General features: G+C 34.7%; 1 protein-coding gene across 2 annotated transcripts in view; it reads right to left on the bottom strand.

The window, feature by feature from the left end:
- The window catches only part of YTHDC2 (YTH N6-methyladenosine RNA binding protein C2), a 67,395-nt gene that overhangs the window by 15,342 nt on the left and 33,441 nt on the right, over nt 1-18,612 (bottom strand). The window contains exons 13-24 of one of the 2 annotated variants that reach the window (XM_059061078.2): nt 17,425-17,603; nt 17,074-17,170; nt 16,908-16,995; nt 16,740-16,820; nt 14,961-15,043; nt 9,199-9,304; nt 7,624-7,743; nt 7,043-7,315; nt 5,214-5,340; nt 3,760-3,965; nt 3,210-3,405; nt 684-793 (exon numbers count right to left, since the gene is read on the bottom strand). In XM_059061078.2, coding sequence (XP_058917061.1) covers nt 684-793; nt 3,210-3,405; nt 3,760-3,965; nt 5,214-5,340; nt 7,043-7,315; nt 7,624-7,743; nt 9,199-9,304; nt 14,961-15,043; nt 16,740-16,820; nt 16,908-16,995; nt 17,074-17,170; nt 17,425-17,603 — 1,666 coding nt within the window. The remainder of the gene's footprint in view (nt 1-683; nt 794-3,209; nt 3,406-3,759; nt 3,966-5,213; nt 5,341-7,042; nt 7,316-7,623; nt 7,744-9,198; nt 9,305-14,960; nt 15,044-16,739; nt 16,821-16,907; nt 16,996-17,073; nt 17,171-17,424; nt 17,604-18,612) is intronic. The other variant, XM_067031463.1, reaches the window with a different exon arrangement.

Here is an 18,612-nt window from a genome sequence, read left to right as displayed (position 1 = left end):
ATAAAAAGAAGGATATGGACAATAGCTAAATATGAGAGAAAGGTCAAGTTTATCAAGGACAGCAGGCTGGCTTTGACAACCTGGAGGAGACAATATTGACCTTGGCAAGCACAGTTTCAGTGAAGTGAAAGATCAATGGGAATGGAAATGAGACTGCAGTAGGTTGAAGTGATAAATGAATATATGGCAAAAAAAGTAAACCTAGCCAGTATCAACTTTTAACAGTTGATATTCTACCAAAAAAGTATATAGAATGATCTTTAAAAGTAAAGATGGAATTAAGGGAAGGCTTTATCAAGAAAAATTTTAATTTGAAAAAAAAATTCATCATTCCTACTCCAGAGAAATATGAAAAGAGAAAACAGGATGAACTCACATCTTTCCCTTATAAACAGAGTTATATAAAATAAAAGGATTTCTTGTGTACCCAATACTCAATATTTTCTTATATATACAAAAATATTCAAATATTGCCATGCTCAAATACTGAGCCACACCTAGATTTTTCAAATCCTCTGCAGAGAATAAACCCCAATATGGCAGAGAACGTATGAAAACTGAAAAACAAGCTGTATTCTCTCATACTAAGGGCTCAATTTTAAAGATATAATTTTCATCACACTGTGTATCAATTCATACAACTGAGTAAAAGAAATCTATCACACTACTAAAAAGCAACTTACCTCTGGCTCTAGTTTGAAATTGAGCCACTCATCAAGTTTTAAAGCTGCCAAATTAGCAGTAGTTCTGTCTTCCATTTCACTATCACTACTGTCATTAGGAATACCATCTGCTGTTCACGCATATTGAAAGGAAAAAAATTTCATTTTTACTATCTTATATCACAGACAAAAAAGTAAGTCAATATAGATACTCTACATTTACACAAATCCTCCTGATATACTAACAATTTGTGCGGGGAGTTCTCCAAACACAACAGGTCACAAATTAAAACTCAGTATCTGGCCATTGTTTATTTCTCTACTCAAATTCTAAATATCAGAATTTTTCAAATTTTGTCAAGAACCCTTCTTTTTAATATCATTTACAAGCTGATGATTTCCAAATTTGTAATGCTAGTCCAAACTTTTTCCCTGAGCTCCAGATATGGATAATAAATCCAGACTCCAAAAGAAAAAAATCTTACTTAGGATTCCTTAGCCATCTCAAATTTAACATGTCTAAGAGGACCCCTGACTTCTCCCCTCCACAACCTGCTCCTCCCAGTATTCTGAATCTCAAATAAGTGGCACCAATTATCCAACTACCTACCATAGCCAAAAACCCAAGAATAATGATTCCTCCCTTTCACTCACCACCCACATTCAATCCAGCCGTTACTAGTACATCCAAAATAATTTTAAATCTACTTCTTGGGCTTCCCTAGTGGCACAGTGGTTGAGAGTCTGCCTGCTGAAGCAGGGGACACGGGTTCGTGCCCCGGTCCGGGAAGATCCCACATGTCGTGGAGCGGCTGGGCCCGTGAGCCATGGCCACTGAGCCTGCGCGTCCGGAGCCTGTGCTCCGCAGCAGGAGAGGCCACAATAGTGAGAGGCCCGCGTACCGCAAAAATTAAAAAAAAAAAAAAATCTACTTCTTTTCATGTCAGATGCCACCACTGTAATTCTGAGCCATCATTATCTATCGTAAGACCACTGCAAAAGCCTCCTACTTGCCTCTTCTCTTCTGTTCTTGCTCCTTCAAGCAATCCATTCGCAAAGCCAAAATGATTTTTTTAACATAAATCACACCATGTTACTCCCTTCTTAAAACCCTTCAATGGTTTCCCTTGCATTTCCCTTACAAGTCCATGCCTTTCTTTCAACCTTAGATCATCACAGTCTCACCTTGATCACTGTGGTCCCAATCATACAACCTTTCTGTCTGTTCCTATATCATTTCCTAGTGCAGAATCTTGGTCCTTGCCATCTTCTCCTACCTAAAGCATATTTCTGCATCTTCACATGGCTGATTTCTTCTCATACTTCAGAGCTCAGCTTAAACCTCATCTCCTCAGAGAAACTTGTCTAAGGTCCCTTTCTAAAGTTGGTCACTCCTAAGGAGACCCTCTTCATTTTCTTCAAAGTACCATGCATGTTATTTACTTTTTTGCTATATGTCAACACCCACTACCAGGTAAACTCCTGAAGACAGAAATACTTTGTATATGTTGTTTTCTGTTATATCCTCAAGGCCTAGCACAATAACTGACATGTAATAGTTGTCCAATAAATATTTGCTGAATCACCAAATAGCAAAAAATTGGAAACAATCAAGATGTCCGACTATAAAGGAACATTTCAAATGCATTATGTCAGTATAATGTGATAGAATATTTTCCAACCATTAATATGAAATATTTAAAATGTTTTTTTTATATTTTGTGAAATGAAAATAGCAGAATATAAACAGTATGGGTAAAATAACCTAAAATATGTAAACATACAGAAAAAAATGTATAATATTAAAAAGTGTTTGCATAAGGGTAGTGGGATTATGGGTAACATTTCCTTTAAACAATTACTTTTTTGTTTTCTTTTTAACATCTTTATTGGAGTATAATTGCTTTACATTGTTGTGTTAGTTTCTGCTTTATAACAAAGTGAATCAGCTATATGTATACATATATCCCCATATTCCCTCCCTATTCCCTCCCTCTTGTGTCTCCCTCCCGCCCTTCCTATCCACCCCTCTATGTGGTCACAAAGCAAGGAGCTGATCTCCCTGTGCTATGTGGCAGCTTCCCACTAGCTATCTATTTTATATTTGGTGGTTAAACAATTACTTGTTTTTTATGTTAAACTATCATTTAAATTCAAGTGGAAGAAAAAACAGACTATCAACAAGATTAATCAAAAATGCACAAATGTAGGGAGGGTGGGAGGGAGGGTGACGCAAGAGGGAGGAGATATGGGAACATACGTATATGTATAACTGATTCACCTTGTTGTAAAGGACAAACTAACACACTATTGTAAAACAGTTATACTCAAATAAAGATGTTAAAAAAATGCACAAATGAATATCAAGTTATCTTAGAAATCAATTTCAAGAACAGTGGTACACTTTAGTAATTTTTAATTAGTCTTAATACATCAAAAGGGAGCTACTACCACATAAATTTTTATAATTTCAAAATTTGTTTGGTTTAGTAAGAAGAAAAAATTTTACTTCAAATAGATTTGTATTTCCTTCAGTAATATATTTACCTCGAAATGATGAAGGTTCCTGAAGAGCATTACTTGCCAACCTAGCTGGTCCACAAAATATCAATACAGTGACAGGTGTCACTGCTGAACAACATCTAATATTAGCTATTCTATGAGCTCTGGTCATTTCATCATAAATAAGCCAATCTGTGGGCAGTGCCTGAATTGCTGCAGCTTGACCATTAGCTGGAGGAATCTATTAGGAAAATAAATTGTAAAACTGTTAAGTAAATTTACCACTTAACTTACTGTTAATACTTTTAAAATGTATGAAGTCCCTCAGCGAAATAGATGTTGTATATTAGTACCCAAACAAAAATTAAAGCAAGTCATCACTCATGTAGTTTGTACAAAAGTCCTCATTACTTAACACATTACCTCTTCCAACTTTAAGACTCAACCAAAATATTGTTCCAATGTTGAATTATACATACATAACTAATTAATTTCTTAAAGCAGGTTGGCATTGGGAGCATATTTTTATTGATCTTCAACTATCTAAATTAGATTAGTTTTACCTCACGGCCTAAGACCATTCAAAAAGTTTTACCTTTTTATATTGAGGCTGACTGAGAACTGAAGTGGGATGAAACCGTACTTTTTTCTCCTTTGTCCCTGTCAATACTACATTCTCTCTGTCCACATGGACTAAATGAGGATACATGCCTGCAACCAATGCAGCTTTAACAACAGCCCAGTTCTCAGAATTTGTGTTAACATCTCGAATGTCACCACCACCTCGTGCTCTCACGAAACCTAGAAAGAGGAAAGAAACCACACCAACTTTTTCTATTGCACAAAATATACTTTTAAATTTGGGTTTTTAACAAAAAATTGTAAAATCCATACAAGTTTAATGATTCAAACACCATAATAATTCATAAAATCTCCTCTGAAAAGTTTAAAATATAGAGTCAATGTTCTAAGAAAGTTTAAGTATGCTTAGGCTAAAGTAAGCAGAAGATTCATTGAAGAGTTAGGGACTTCAAAAACAAATACACATTCTTGCAATAAAGTTCTTCATAAGCTGCTATCAGAATCATACTAAAATCATAGCTGAAAACCTAAAATATTCTGCTGAATGGTATTAATAACATCTTGGTTGTGACAGAAACTAATCCTGGAAGTGAAGTCAAGTAAATATATTCTTGCTTGAATTTCAAAAGTCCTTCATATTTCCCCATGTTTGAGACAACTCTAAATCCTCTGGTTCATTCCTTATATTACTTTGGCACTTCAGCTATTCCATAAATCCAGGCTCAGGTACTTTTCTTCTGTTTCCTCAATGTACTATGCCACTCAAAAAGATATTCAAAGGAGCAATTCTAAAATGAAATAGCAAAACTGGCATTCTCTTCAAAAAAAAAAAATCAGGTCTTCCCTGGTGGCACAGTGGTTGAGAGTCCGCCTGCCAATGCAGGGGATGCGGGTTCGTGCCCCGGTCCGGGAAGATCCCACATGCCGCGGAGCGGCTGAGCCTGCGCGTCCTGAGCCTGCGCGTCCGGAGCCTGTGCTCCGCAGCGGGAGAGGCCACAGCAGTGAGAGGCCCGCGTACCGCAAAAAAAAAAAAAAAAAAAAAATCAAGTGCCTTCAAGAGATTACTAGTTGTTTTATGTTCCAAAAATATAAAGGCCAGCTTTCATATCAATCTACTTAAATTTTTGTAATTTCTCTTTCATAGAGCACAATATTTATTAATAGTGATAAAATATAACAAGTACAATCTCTAAATTGATTTTTGCCAATAAATATAAATTGCTCATTGCCAACAGTATCAAAAAGATTCATATATTTCTCAACTATAGCTTCTACAATATCATTTTTTAATCAACAAACAAAAGTTGAGGTAATACAGAAGTCTACAAAAGCAGTTCATGAACATAAGACATACAACATGATAATGTCATAAAAATAATATAAGATGGCATTAGTTAACACCAGAAATACTATAAAGTATAGGCAACTCTCAGTAGTTTAAATAGGTTCTTTGGAGGAAAACTTTACCTGATGCTCTAAGTTGACCAAGTAACTGAGTTCTCATGCCTACGATTATTTCCATAGTAGCTTGTGAAAGAAAATTCTTTTCACAAAAGGCTCGCTCCCACCCATCACTTCGAGCTTTCTGCCATGCCTATAAAAATATAATTACATAACAAGACACATTTCTAATCACCACTAAGGAAGCAAAGTAACTGAAAATCACTACAATAACCACTCAAGGTCAATTCTCCTTTTTCTAATTATTTTATAAAATCTAAGACTATGAAAAACAAACAAAAACAAACTCATAGATACAGAGAACAGATTAATGGTTGCAAGAGGCGGGGGCTTAGAGGAGTGAGGAGGGTGGATGAAATAAGTGAAGGGGATCAAAAGGTACAAACTTTGAGCTATAAAATAAATAAGTCCTGAGGCCGTAATATATAGCATGGTGACTATGGTTAATAACACTGTACTGTATACTGGAAAGTTGCGAAGACAGTAATTTTTTTTCATTTTTCAACATCAACATTTATATTTTTAATAATTTTTATTGGAGTACAGTTGATTTACAATGTTGTGTTAGTTACTGCTGCAGAGCAAAGTGAATCACTTACACATATACACATATCCACTTTTTTAGATTCTTTTACCCTATAGGTCATTACAGAGTACTGAGTAGAGTTCCCTGTGCTATACAGTAGGTTCTTATTAGTTATCTCTTTTATATATAGTAGTGTGTATATGTCAATCCCAATCTCCCAATTTATCCCTCCCCTCCCTCAATGGAAAGTGGGATTCCTAGAAATCACCTATCTGTAGTATAATGGAGCTCTCTTTGAAAATGAGTTCTCTTGCTTTGGAATATAACTGAAAGAAAAAAGCAGTAATTTACCTTCTCTGTTTTTGAAGGAGCTGGGGAAAAAACAAAGAATAGATAGGAATTCTACTCCAAATCTCCCCCCAGTTATAATCACTCAACTGATCTACTATAATATATGGTATCTAATAGGCCAAATTAGTAGCAATGCATCAACCACTATTCAATAATGCCCACAAAAGACCTTTACAATTATTTTTTTAATTGTATATACTGGAAAAATCCTGTATGCCTGGAAAGGAGTACTTTCTGCAAAAACACAATTTTTTAATGTATAGATATAGCCTACATTCAAGAAAATGGAAGGATAAATAACATGTCTACCTTTTCAAGAAATAACATATTCTTCCTCCACATAGCTGAATTTCTAAATTATATATCATTTCCTTTACTCAGGCTCACTATCCTTATCTTTTCTTTCCCATTTATCACTTTCCTCATTTTCTCACTATTATTATCTTAAAATTTTTAAGTGATTTTTGGATTTTGCTTTATAAAATTAAAATCTCAACATAGTGTCTTGAGCACACAAGAAAGGAATGCACTCTAAAAAATCAATAAATGGATATTAAATTCAAGATAATTTTCTTCTGTTTTGTTCTATATACTTCGAATAATATACAATGTTTCTTAACTAAAATTTTAGAGCATTCCTAAACAAGATATGATTAAAGATAAGTAATTTGGGTTTATAAAAAAGAAATATACATATAAGTATAAATAAAAATAAATATATACATAAACATAGTTCTACAAGGAGAAAACTGAGAAAATGAAAGAAAAAAGTAGAGAAAAACATGATAATTTTAACATATTAACAGTTTAGGAAGCTATTTTTCTGAGCAATTAATAAAATGTGACTTTATAATGAAACAAAATTAACAGAATCATATCTATTTTTTAATTTGTTACACTTACACTAGAAATGTGTTTAACCAGCAACACTTCAAAAATAAAATGACAATAATAGTACCTGGAATGCTCTGAGAAGTGCCATGTGGTCACTGAAAGTCCCTGCAGTGAAACGTTTCCTACAAAGCATAGCTGCACGTTTTTGAGAGGCCTGCACTGGCAGGACAAAAGGATCTCGATAGGCTAGTGTGCAGGCAATTGTAAGGATGGGGTCCAGACACTTTAACACCACAGCACACAGGACCATTTTACCAAGATGTGGTTCTACTGGCAAGTCAGCCAAATGATATCCAAGTTCAGTGAGACCTTCCCATGCATCCATTGCATCTATTGTCTAAATAAAAGGATATAAAATAGAACTTGACATGACCAAAAACTGTTTAATCAAACCACATACTTAAAAATCCATAAGTAAGATATAAGAACATAAATTTTCTTTGGCTACTATACCCCATAAAAAATATATTTTGCTTCAAATATATTACATAAAAATGAACTATACCTACTGTGTTACTATAATTACCACGAGAGTATTATTCAAAATACATAATATGAAGATAATTTTTTTAGGTACAAAATTAGTTAAGACATATTCTCAATTGGTTTAAATTTCAGGTAAAATGAAACTATTAAGACACCAACCTTAAGCATGTGCACAGCATTTCTTACAATTAAAGCTGGTGGAGGTTCAGGAGCTTTCATAAGGAAATCAGCAATAGGACAATTAACTGGGGCTAAGAGCTTGGTATGTAAACAAAGTTCCTGTAAATAAGAACAGCAAATAATTTTGAAATACTGACACTTATAATTGATATTTAGTTTTTAAAAAATCCTGGGAACTATAGTTTCCCAACACAGACTAGTAGAGTCTCTGGTTAAAATGAACAGCAGAGGGAACAATGTCTTTCTATGAAAGATGGACTCATACTTTAGTGCGAGAATCTTAATAACCATCCTCCATCAACTGCGGGTAATGTCTCCTCACACAGTTCTTATATATAACAGTCACTGTCCAAAAATCTTTTTTCCCCTTTATATTACATTCTAGAATCTTTCATCCATTCAACAAATATTTAAGTGCTTGCTAGGTGCCAGGCACCACGTATCAAGTTGGAGAAAAAGAAGAGGATAGGCTGACACTGCCCCCATGGATTTTCACTGTGTGTGAAAAACAGAATAATTATATAATTAACTACTTAATTACAACTGGGATAAGTGCTATGAAGGATACAGGGAACTAAAGATGTAAACACAAGTTCAAGAAAGAGTGGGAGGAGGCGGCCATGGGAAGTCAAAGACAATTTCTCTGAGGAAATGACACTTAAATTAAGATGTACAGATTAATTAGGAGTTAAACAGAAAAGGAATAAGGGGGCGGTTTCAATGGAGAGGGGATAGCACATATGAAGGCCCTAAGGTAGAAGGAAACAAAATGTGCTTCAGAAATTGAAACTACTGGTATGAGCAGAGAGAAGAGGAAAGGCAAGAATTAAAAAATTAAAACTGGAGACACAAGCAGGAGAGATAATTTAGGCTTTTGTTAAGAACTTTGCATTTTATCCTAAGAAGAATAGAAAATGGCACACAGGCATGGAGAAGTGGGAAGTCATCCAGGTACCTGGATGCCAAAAATATGACCCAGTGTCTCTTTAAGGTTTGAAAGCCAGCATCTAGCTCAGCACACCAGAGAATCAAATTAATGCACTTCTGATAGTTTTCCCTAGAAAGTGCATAGTGTTTGGCTGTTCCATGAAGTCAGAAAACCAAAAGGAAAACAATTCATACAGGCTAGGAAATCTCAGTGAACTCAATTCCAAAACTGCCAAGGTACGATCAGCATCTTAAACTGAGATTTTGGTATTATCTTTTGTACTTTAAATGACTTGTTTTCTACTTCTCATTGAGAATTTAAAAGGTGAACACTCATGTGGTTGACAGATTCCTAGAATGTTACATTAAAAAAACAATATATCTATAAACCATACTAAATTTCAAATGCACTGAAATAATTCTTTTAAATTTTGGACGTTTTTGAGTTAAATTTTCTTATACAGAAAAAAATACTAGTTATATATAACCATCCTCCATAATATATATTTTATAATTTTATTTTATAAATTGATTTTTTAAAAGCCCAATCAGTATAAGTTGAAATGGTCCCTCTCCTCCCTCACCCACAAAAAATAGCATTTTAGATGGAGTTAAGTAAATTTCCACCTGTAATGGCATTCTCAAAAGTTCTGGAGTCTGAAATTCCAACATATTCTGGAATCGAAGTCTACTGAACAGCCGGAAACAAATTCCAGGTCTACATCGCCCTGCCCTTAAAATTAAAACACAAAATTAAGGCTCAAACAAGGAATAAAGACTATAATAAGGAAACTGTAAAAGCAATATGATTTAGGAGACAGAACAATGAACCAGTATCAGGACATCTGAGTCTGAACCTCTACTCTGATACTTATCCCCTAACCTTTGAAAAGGTACTTCACATTTGTGGGACTCAATTATTTTATTTATAAAGTGAGATTCACGAATGACAAGTAATACTACCTGACAAGTAATACTTCTAAGACAATGGTAAAAATTTATATACTATATATATATATGCACACAAAAATAAAAGTGAGTAAAAAATAAGGCATGAATAAATATATGGTAATTTAAATTTAATCAATTTTACAGAGCTGATACTAAGCACTGTGTTTAGGCCCACTAAACACAGAGTTGTGGAAGTTATGCATTACACAACTCTAAGGGAGTGTCATTTACCCCATGATGATAGAGACTTGCATAATTTTCTGGAAAGCACTAGAAATACATCTTGAGGAAAAGCAGTCACTTTTAATTTCACCCAAAGTCCCTGTATCAGCTAATAGCAAGGCTGACTATACCAAATGACAGAGATACAGAAATATCCCTACGTAGCCTCACAAAGCTCATAATCCAAAGAGACAAACTTAACTATAACACAGTGTGATACAAGTTAGAAAATCTGACATTGTTGGACCGTTCCTTCCTTCATCAAATATTTCCCTCACTACACATCCATTAGCTTTCCCAACTATCCAGGCTCCTCTGAAAGATTTCTACCCTTCCCAGTCCTTAAATGTTGATGTTCCTCTGCGGTCAGACATTAGCCCTCTGCTCTCCTTATTCCGCTCTCTCCCAAGTGATATTAATAATCTTCTTAACTTCAAATTCCATCCATCTAGGTCTCCTTATCCTAATTCTAGACCTATATTTCAGAAGGCTCTTAGCTCCACTTGGATTTTCCACAGTCAACTCAAACAACACAACCAAAAATTAATTCTCCCCACATAACCACGCTTCACATTTTCCCCGACAATAGCACCACCATCCACAAAATTTTCATAGAAACCTGTAAGACATCCTTCATTCTACTCTATTCCTTACCCCCCCACCCCCTGGACATACAATCACAATATTACTCTTCTGAATATCTCTTGAATTAGTTACTTACAGGCACACCTCAGAGATATTTCAGGTTCGGTTCCAGACCATGGCAATAAAGCAAACATTGCAATAAAGTGAATCACAAGAATGTTTTGGCTTCCTAGTACACAGAAAACTTATGTTTACACTATACTGTAGTACATTAAGTGTGCAATAGCGTTACGTCTAAATAAACAACGTGCATACCTTAATTTAAAAAATACTTTATCATTAAAAAACACTAGCCATCATTTGAGCCTTCAAAGTCATAGCCTCTTTGCTGGTGGAGAGTCATGCCTCAGTGCTGACGGCTGCTGACTGATCAGCTGAAAGCTGGAGGCTGTGGCAATTTCTTACAATAAGACAATAATGAAGTTTGCCACATCAACGGCCTCTTCCTTTCATAAACTATTTCCCTGAAGCATGCCATTCTGTTGGATGGATAGCATTTTACCCACAGAACTTCTTTCAAAATCAGAGCCAATTGGGCTTCCCTGGTGGCGCAGTGGTTGGGAGTCCGCCTGCCAATGCAGGGGACACGGGTTCGTGCCCCGGTCTGGGAAGATCCCACGTGCCGCGGAGCGGCTGGGCCCGTGAGCCATGGCCGCTGGGCCTGTGCGTCCGGAGCCTGTGCTCTGCAGCGGGAGAGGCCACAACGGTGAGAGGCCCGCGTACCACAAAAAAAAAAAAAAAAAAAAAAAAAAAAAAAAAAAAAATCAGAGCCAATTCTCTCAAACCCTGCTGCTGCTTTATCAACTAAGTTTACGTAATATAATCGTTTGTCATCATTTCAACAATCTTTACAGCATATTGACCAGGAGTAGATTCTATCTGAAGAAACCACTTTCTTTGCTCATCCATAAGAAGCAACTCCTCATCTGTTAAAGTTTCATCATGTGATTGCAGCAATTCAGTCACATCTTCAGGCTCTACTTCTAATTCTAGTTCTCCTGCTATTTCCACCACATTTGCAGTTACTTCCTCCCTCAAAGTTATCCATGAGGGTTGGAGTCAACTTCTTCCAAACTCCTCTTAATGTTGATATTTTGACGTCTCCCCATGAATCACAAATGTTCCTAATGGCATCTAGAGTGGTGAAACCTTTCTAGAAGGTTTTCAATTTACTTTGCCCAGATCCATCAGAGGAATCACTATTTATGGCAATTATAACCTTACAAAATGTATTTCTTAACGAATAAGACTTGAAAGCTGAAGTTACTCTTTGATCTATGGGCTGAAGAATGAATGTTGTGTTAGCAGTCAAGAAAACAATATTAATCTCATTGCATCTCCATTAGAGTTCTTGGGTGACCAGGTGCATTGTCAATGAGCAGTAGTATTTTGAAAGGAGTCACTTTTTCTGAGCAGCAGGTCTCAACAGTGGGCTTAAAATAGTCAGTAAACCATGTTGTAAACAAATGTGCTGTCATCCAGGTTTTGTTGCTCCATTTATAAAGCATAGGCAGAGTAAATTTAACATAATTCTTAAGGACCTTAGGACTTTTAAAATGGTCAATGAACATTGGCTTCAACTTCAAGTCACCACTTGCATTAGTCCCTAACAAGAGAGTCAGCCTGTCCTAGGTGGCATTTTCTTCCAAGAAATGGCTGTTTTCCAAGGAAAATCTGTTTAGTGTAGCCACCCTCATTATCTTACCTAAATCTTCTGGATAACTTGCTGCAGCTTCTACATCAGCACTTGCTGCTTCACCTCCACTTTTATGTTATGAAGATGGCTTCTGTCCTAAAACCCCATGAAGCAGCCTCTGCTAGCTTCAAACTTTTCTTCTGCAACTTCCTCACCTCTCTCAGCCTTCACAGAACTGAAAAGAGTTAGAACCTTGCTCTAGATTAGGCTTTGGCTTAAGGGAACGTTGTGGCTGATGTGATATTCTATCCAGACCACTAAAACTTTCTCCACATCAGCAATAAGGCTGTTTCGATTTCTTATCATTCATGTGTTCAATGGAGTAGCACTTTTTATTTCATTCAAGAACTTTTCCTCCACATTCACAACCTGGCTAACTGGTGCTAAGAGGCCTAGCTTTCAGCCTTTTGACATCCCCTCTTCACTAAGCTTATTCACTTCTAGCTTTTGATTTAAAGTGAGAGAAGTGTGACTCTTCATTTTACTTGAACGCTTAGGTGCCATTGTAGGGTTATCAACTGGCCTAATTTCAGTATTGTGTCGCAGGGAATAGGGAAGCCCAAGAAGGAGAGAGATGGGGAATGGCCGATCGGTGGAGCAGTCAGAACACACACAATATTTATGGATTAAGTTTGCCTTCTTATACGAGCACAGTTCATGGTACCCCAAAACAATTACAATAACATCAAAGATCACTGATCAGAGATCACCATAACAAATATAATAATAATGAAAAAGTTTGAAATATTTCAAGAATTACCAAAATGTGACACAGAGACAAGAAATGAGCAACGCTGTTGGAAAAATAGTGCTGATAGACTTGTTCAACACGGGGTGCACAAGATTGCCATAAACCTTCAATTTGTAAAAAATTCAGTATCTGAGAAGTGCAGTAAGGGGAGGTATGCCTATATTTCTCTTTATTTCAACCACCACTATAATAATTCAGGCTACTCTCATCTCTCCCTTATCGTGACAGGATTAATGAAAAGAGTCTCCTACTGGGGTCCTCCTACCATCATTTTTGTCTCTACCTATTCATTCCTCAAAAAGGTAAAAGAATACTATAACCATGTTATTAAGAAGAAAAAGAAGAGAGAGAAAATACAAAATGGCCCTAAAGGACCAGTCTGCAACTGACCTCTTTCCACTCATTTTTCATTATTCTCCTCTAAACTAAACTCCATCCAAACAACTTTCTTTGTCACTCTTGCCTTTAGGCCTCTGTGAATGTCTTCCCTCTGACAGAAATGCCTTCCCAAAATACCTATTTAATCATATTTGTCTCAGATTCTATCTTAACTCCTCTAGAAGCATTATCCAGTTACAGTGCAGATCACATAGTATTAAAATTGCTTAATTTATTGGATTCCAAGATGGACTGCAACATTTCCCCATCTCATCTCAAACTTTACCCATCAGACCATAGTTATTCATCATTGCACCCCTAACACTTTCACAGTGAAGGCTGCCAAAAAACATCTGTTGAAAAATATGACAAAGAAAATTTCTATAATTTCTGATTTTTATCCCTGATAATATACTATTAATACGGTGTAAGTCCAGCTCAATGTGCCAAGCCACAATTGTCATAAGAAGACAACTGACACAATAACAACAACAAATAACAACAACAAAGGGCATTCTATTAAGTTATAAAGTACAGAAATCAATGTATCCACCATCTTCAGTAGGCAGCACTCTTAAAGTCAGTATCTGATGTTTTCTTGTTAGTTAAAATGCAAGAAAAATTAGTCAAGTAATCACTGAAAAATATTACTCTTTTTAATCTTGCCTTTTTAAAAATGAAAAAGTAATTCAAGTATGTGCTAAATAACCAAAATACAAAAACTACAAAAAATACAAAAATAAAAATTGTCTCCTTCCTCCAAGAGCCCCACAAATCCTCCTTCTCAGAGTCAACAATCATTGTTTTGTAATGTTTATCTCAGTCTTGACAACATATGTGTGTCTAAATATACATGCAAACATACACATGCATAATTTTTTAGAATAAGAAAATACTAGATACATGTTTTATACCTTACTTTTTTCAATTAATATGAGTTTCTTAAAACTCATTCCATATAAAACACATACATCTACATATTTCCTTTTAAGTTACTTAGTATGACATTGTGTGGCAATAATATAATTTGCTTAATCACTTCACTACTTATGGATACTACAGTTTTCCTAGACTTTTCACTACTACAAATAATACTGCAGAAAACATTCTTAAACATACATCTTGGCACACATGTGCAAGTATACTCAGGATAAATTATGAGAAGTGGAATCCACTGCTAAAGGGGAGACCTGGATAAACAGTTTCAAATCATCCTCTGAAGAAGTCACATCAATATACACTCCCACCAGCAAACTGTGAAAGCCTATTGGCCCATGCTTTTGTCAACTCTTGTGTGTGCTGTTAAAATTTTTCATTGATGCCAATCTGATAAGTAAAAAATAGTATCTCATTAATTTGCATTTCCTTAGGTATATATGAGATATATGTGGTATATGTGAGGTTAATGTAGTGGTCTTTATTTAATTGATTTTCATGGAGCTTTTTTTGTATTGTACAGAAATTAGTCCTACATCTTATACTGCTTTTATTTTTGTTTTTTAAGTTTCTTATGTCTTCTGAGTGTAGATCATACTAGACAAAAATTTTTATTTTTAACATAACCTAAATTCAACTTTAAAAATAAGTATTAAAATGGTCTGCTTTGCAAAAATAATATAAAAATTAAGACTAACATGAAAGTTTTAACATTTTATAGAAAGTAGAATATACATTAAATATGTAATACATATGAAAATGTTTCCATTTTATAGGCAATTGAATCAATGTTCATTAAATATACGTTACCTGCCTTTTCGCTGTATGGCACTAGCTTTGGAAATCCACACCATTTTTAACATTGTAACAAAATTCAGTGCATCGAAGGATTTCTGTAATATTTAAATCACCTTCATGTTAATACATAAAAGGTATTTAAGGAGAAATAGCAGAAAACATTATGAATATATTTTAGCACATCGAGTTTAATTCAAAGTCCCTTTTGATTAATTAGAACAGGGTACTGATTTTAAAATAAAATCCAGATTTCTGGGCACAAACATTCTAAGGAAAATGAATGAAAATTAAACTTAGAAGAGCTGTAAAACTTCCTCATTCTGTGCTTTGCTAAGCTGTTTTACTCTGCTTCACTTGGATAATGGCAGTCAGTTCTCATAAGGCATCAAGATTGGAGAAAACAGATCTATTCCTTGAGGTCATTTTCTATCAGATTTACATCATTGTGGGTAATAGGAGTGACCAGGGAAAGACATTTTCTGAAATACATTCCAGGAAGCTGATTGGAAGAATAACAATAATCACTAAAGTAATCCTATTCCCAACTAAATAATTTTAACCCCTTCCATTTTGCCTCCTGCTGAACTACTAATGCAGTTAGCCTATCCAGAATGTTACAAAAGAGAAAGTAAAAAAGAACCATTACTATTCCCATACTTTCACTTCTAAAGTGGAAACTTATGTAGAGAAATATTTTAAAAGAATTCATTGCTAGAATATATACATCAATCATTCAGTGACTTTATACTTTCCTCTTCATAAAATAACTACATACAGCAAATACAAATGTGTTCTCATAATTGTTAAATTATGGGATTTTTAGAAAAGATGCTGCTTATTTTGTTTTTAATAAAATGTTACATTTGACAATTTTGTATATAAAATAACTTTTGGCACTACCATCACAGTTTACTCGATAAATAACACCTAAAGGTAATTAATTTTTTCACATTAAAAATGATCATTTATATCCACTAGAACAGATATAATTTGCTTTCCCAACATGGATAGCATTGCTCTCCTTGAAAAATCAATTACCTCTATCACTTTCAATTATTTTAGTGAAAGGAGCGACCAAAATTAAGGGTGCTGAGAATTGCTGGGCATTCCAACACTAAAAGGAAATAAATGCTGCCTTTTATTTATATCAGGAGTTGGCAGTAAATATTTTAGCCTTTGCAGAGGGGGTCTGTTGCAACTACTCAAATCTGCCACTGGAGTGTGAAAGCAGCCACAGATGATGAGTAAAAAGTAGACATGGCAGTATTCCAACAAAATTTATTTTTACAAAAGTAGGTGATGGGCCCAATTTTACTGCTAGCCATCATTTGCTGAAGCCTGGTTTTATGTTTGTTTGTTTTCTGTCAGCATAGTTCTCTTGAACTAAGTATCTTTTGAATACCTACTATATGTGGAGCACTGGAGATATAACAATGAACAAGAGGGACATGGTCCATGCCCATGAGTAGAAAGAAAACATACAAAATATGTAATCAAATTCCCACACTGACAAAATTTTCACTGTAACTAGCCAGATCCTTTATTTTATTCCTGATATTTAGTGAGCAGAGGCTAAATTTTTTGTATAATTTGTTAAAATAACAAGACAGATCCTACAAACTGAATTGTTTAAGGTGAATATTTACTTTAGTGAAACCAACATTTACTACGTTAAATTCATCCTAGAACCAGAAATTTTCCCATTAAAATGAGTTCTGCTTATAAAAGCATTTATTGTTATGGAACTTAACCTTTGTCATTTAGGTAAAAATACAACTTATCCATACATACCTCTTTCACTTTACCAGAATCAATAACAAAGACAACGTCATTGACTGTGATGCTGGTTTCAGCAATATTGGTGGAAAGGATCTGCAATAGGATATTATGTTATCGTTAATATGAAAGCAAAACCAATGACTAATAAAATGGAAAAAATAAGATTTTTATGAAGCTTACTATTTTTCGAACACCTGCAGGTGGGTTTTTTAATACCTTCTTTTGATCGGATGTTTGCATATTTGAATGAAGCATAAAGACTTGGTATCTGTTGACAATTAAGAGAAAATATACTATGGTACCTAACTGTTATTTAATGCAATAAATATAAAGCTTTAGCTTTTACCTATGAGTATTGTCAGCGAACCGCTTGTCATCAAACAGGATGCGATCCCTCAGACCAACAATTTCATCATATCCAGGCAGGAAAATCAATATTGCACCTTGAAGAAGAATGACTTTTTTTTAAACATTAAATCTCTTTGTAAAACCAGAATCAATCAAAACAACTAGCTATAATAAACTACATCATGTGTTTTCAAGTACTGATAAACTCTAATACTTATAAGATGACACAAGAGATTATTTGTGCATTATTATCAATAAAATTGTATAAAAATTTGTACACACACAAAATACTAAATTTAAGTTAAAGAATGTATTTTTGCTTCAGTTCTTTAAGACAATACTTATTTACCAGAATCACAACTATGGCAGATATTGTATAGAAGATGCATGATCAAATCCAAGTCTACTTTTTCATCATCAAAACTATGATGATAAGCTTTCAGGAGCTCTCTGTCTTCTGCACTGAGATCACTCCCATTTGTTTGAACCAAAGAACTTTCATCTAAATTTCCAAATTCCAATGAAGCACTAGAAAAGAAAAACAGAGACCAAGTCAAATTTCATTAAAAAGAGTAACCCTTAAAGGCCAATGATTCCCATTATGTCCATGTTCAAATTTTCAATATACTCTAAAGAGGGTAAGTGACAATTAATACTCTAACTATAATGTAATTCATATTTTGGTTTCAAGTATATTATTCAAAGTAAAATTTGGCAATAAGTATTTTAAAAAAAATTCCAACTGAAGACATTTCTCCAAAGGAAATATAGCCAATAAACACATGAAAATACGCTCAACGTCATTAGTCATGAGAGAAATGAAATTCAAACCACAATGAGATACCACTTCACACCCACTAGGATGACTCTAATAAAAAAGGCAGATACTAATAAGTGTGAGAGAGGATGTGAAGAAATTGGAACCCTAATACATTGCTAGTGGGAATGTAAAATGGTGCACCCACTTTGGAAAACAATGTGGCAGTTCTTCAAAACTGTTAAAACATGGTGTTACCATATGGCCCAGCAGTTAGACTCCTAGGTATATAGACAAGAAGAAATGAAAATATATGTCCACATAAAAATCTGTATACAAATGTTTATACCAGTACTATTCATAACATCCCAAAAGTGTAAACAACCTGAATGTTCATCAGTTGATGAACAGATAGACAAACTGTGGTCTATCCATAGAATGGAATATTACTCAGTCATTAAAAAGATGCTACAACATGTACAAACCTTGAAAACACTATGCTAAGTGAAAGAACCAATCACAGAAGATCACATATTATATGATTCCATTTATATGAAATGTCCAGAACAGATAAATCTATAGAAATGGGAAGTAGATGAGTGGTTGCCTAGGGCTGCTAAAGTTGGGGGAAATTAGAAGTGACCTCTAATGAGCACAGATTTCTTTTTGGGGTGATAAAAATGTTCTAAAAATTGGCTGTGGTGATGACTGCATAACTCTTTGAACATACAGACTAAAAACCACTGGATTATACACTTAAGTAGGTGAATTATATGGTAT

Source organism: Kogia breviceps, chromosome 4 (genome assembly GCF_026419965.1).
Source record: "Kogia breviceps isolate mKogBre1 chromosome 4, mKogBre1 haplotype 1, whole genome shotgun sequence".
Taxonomy (NCBI): Eukaryota; Metazoa; Chordata; class Mammalia; order Artiodactyla; family Physeteridae; genus Kogia; species Kogia breviceps.
Note: the sequence above shows the minus strand (reverse complement) of the source record. Positions and strands in the feature narration are given on the sequence as shown.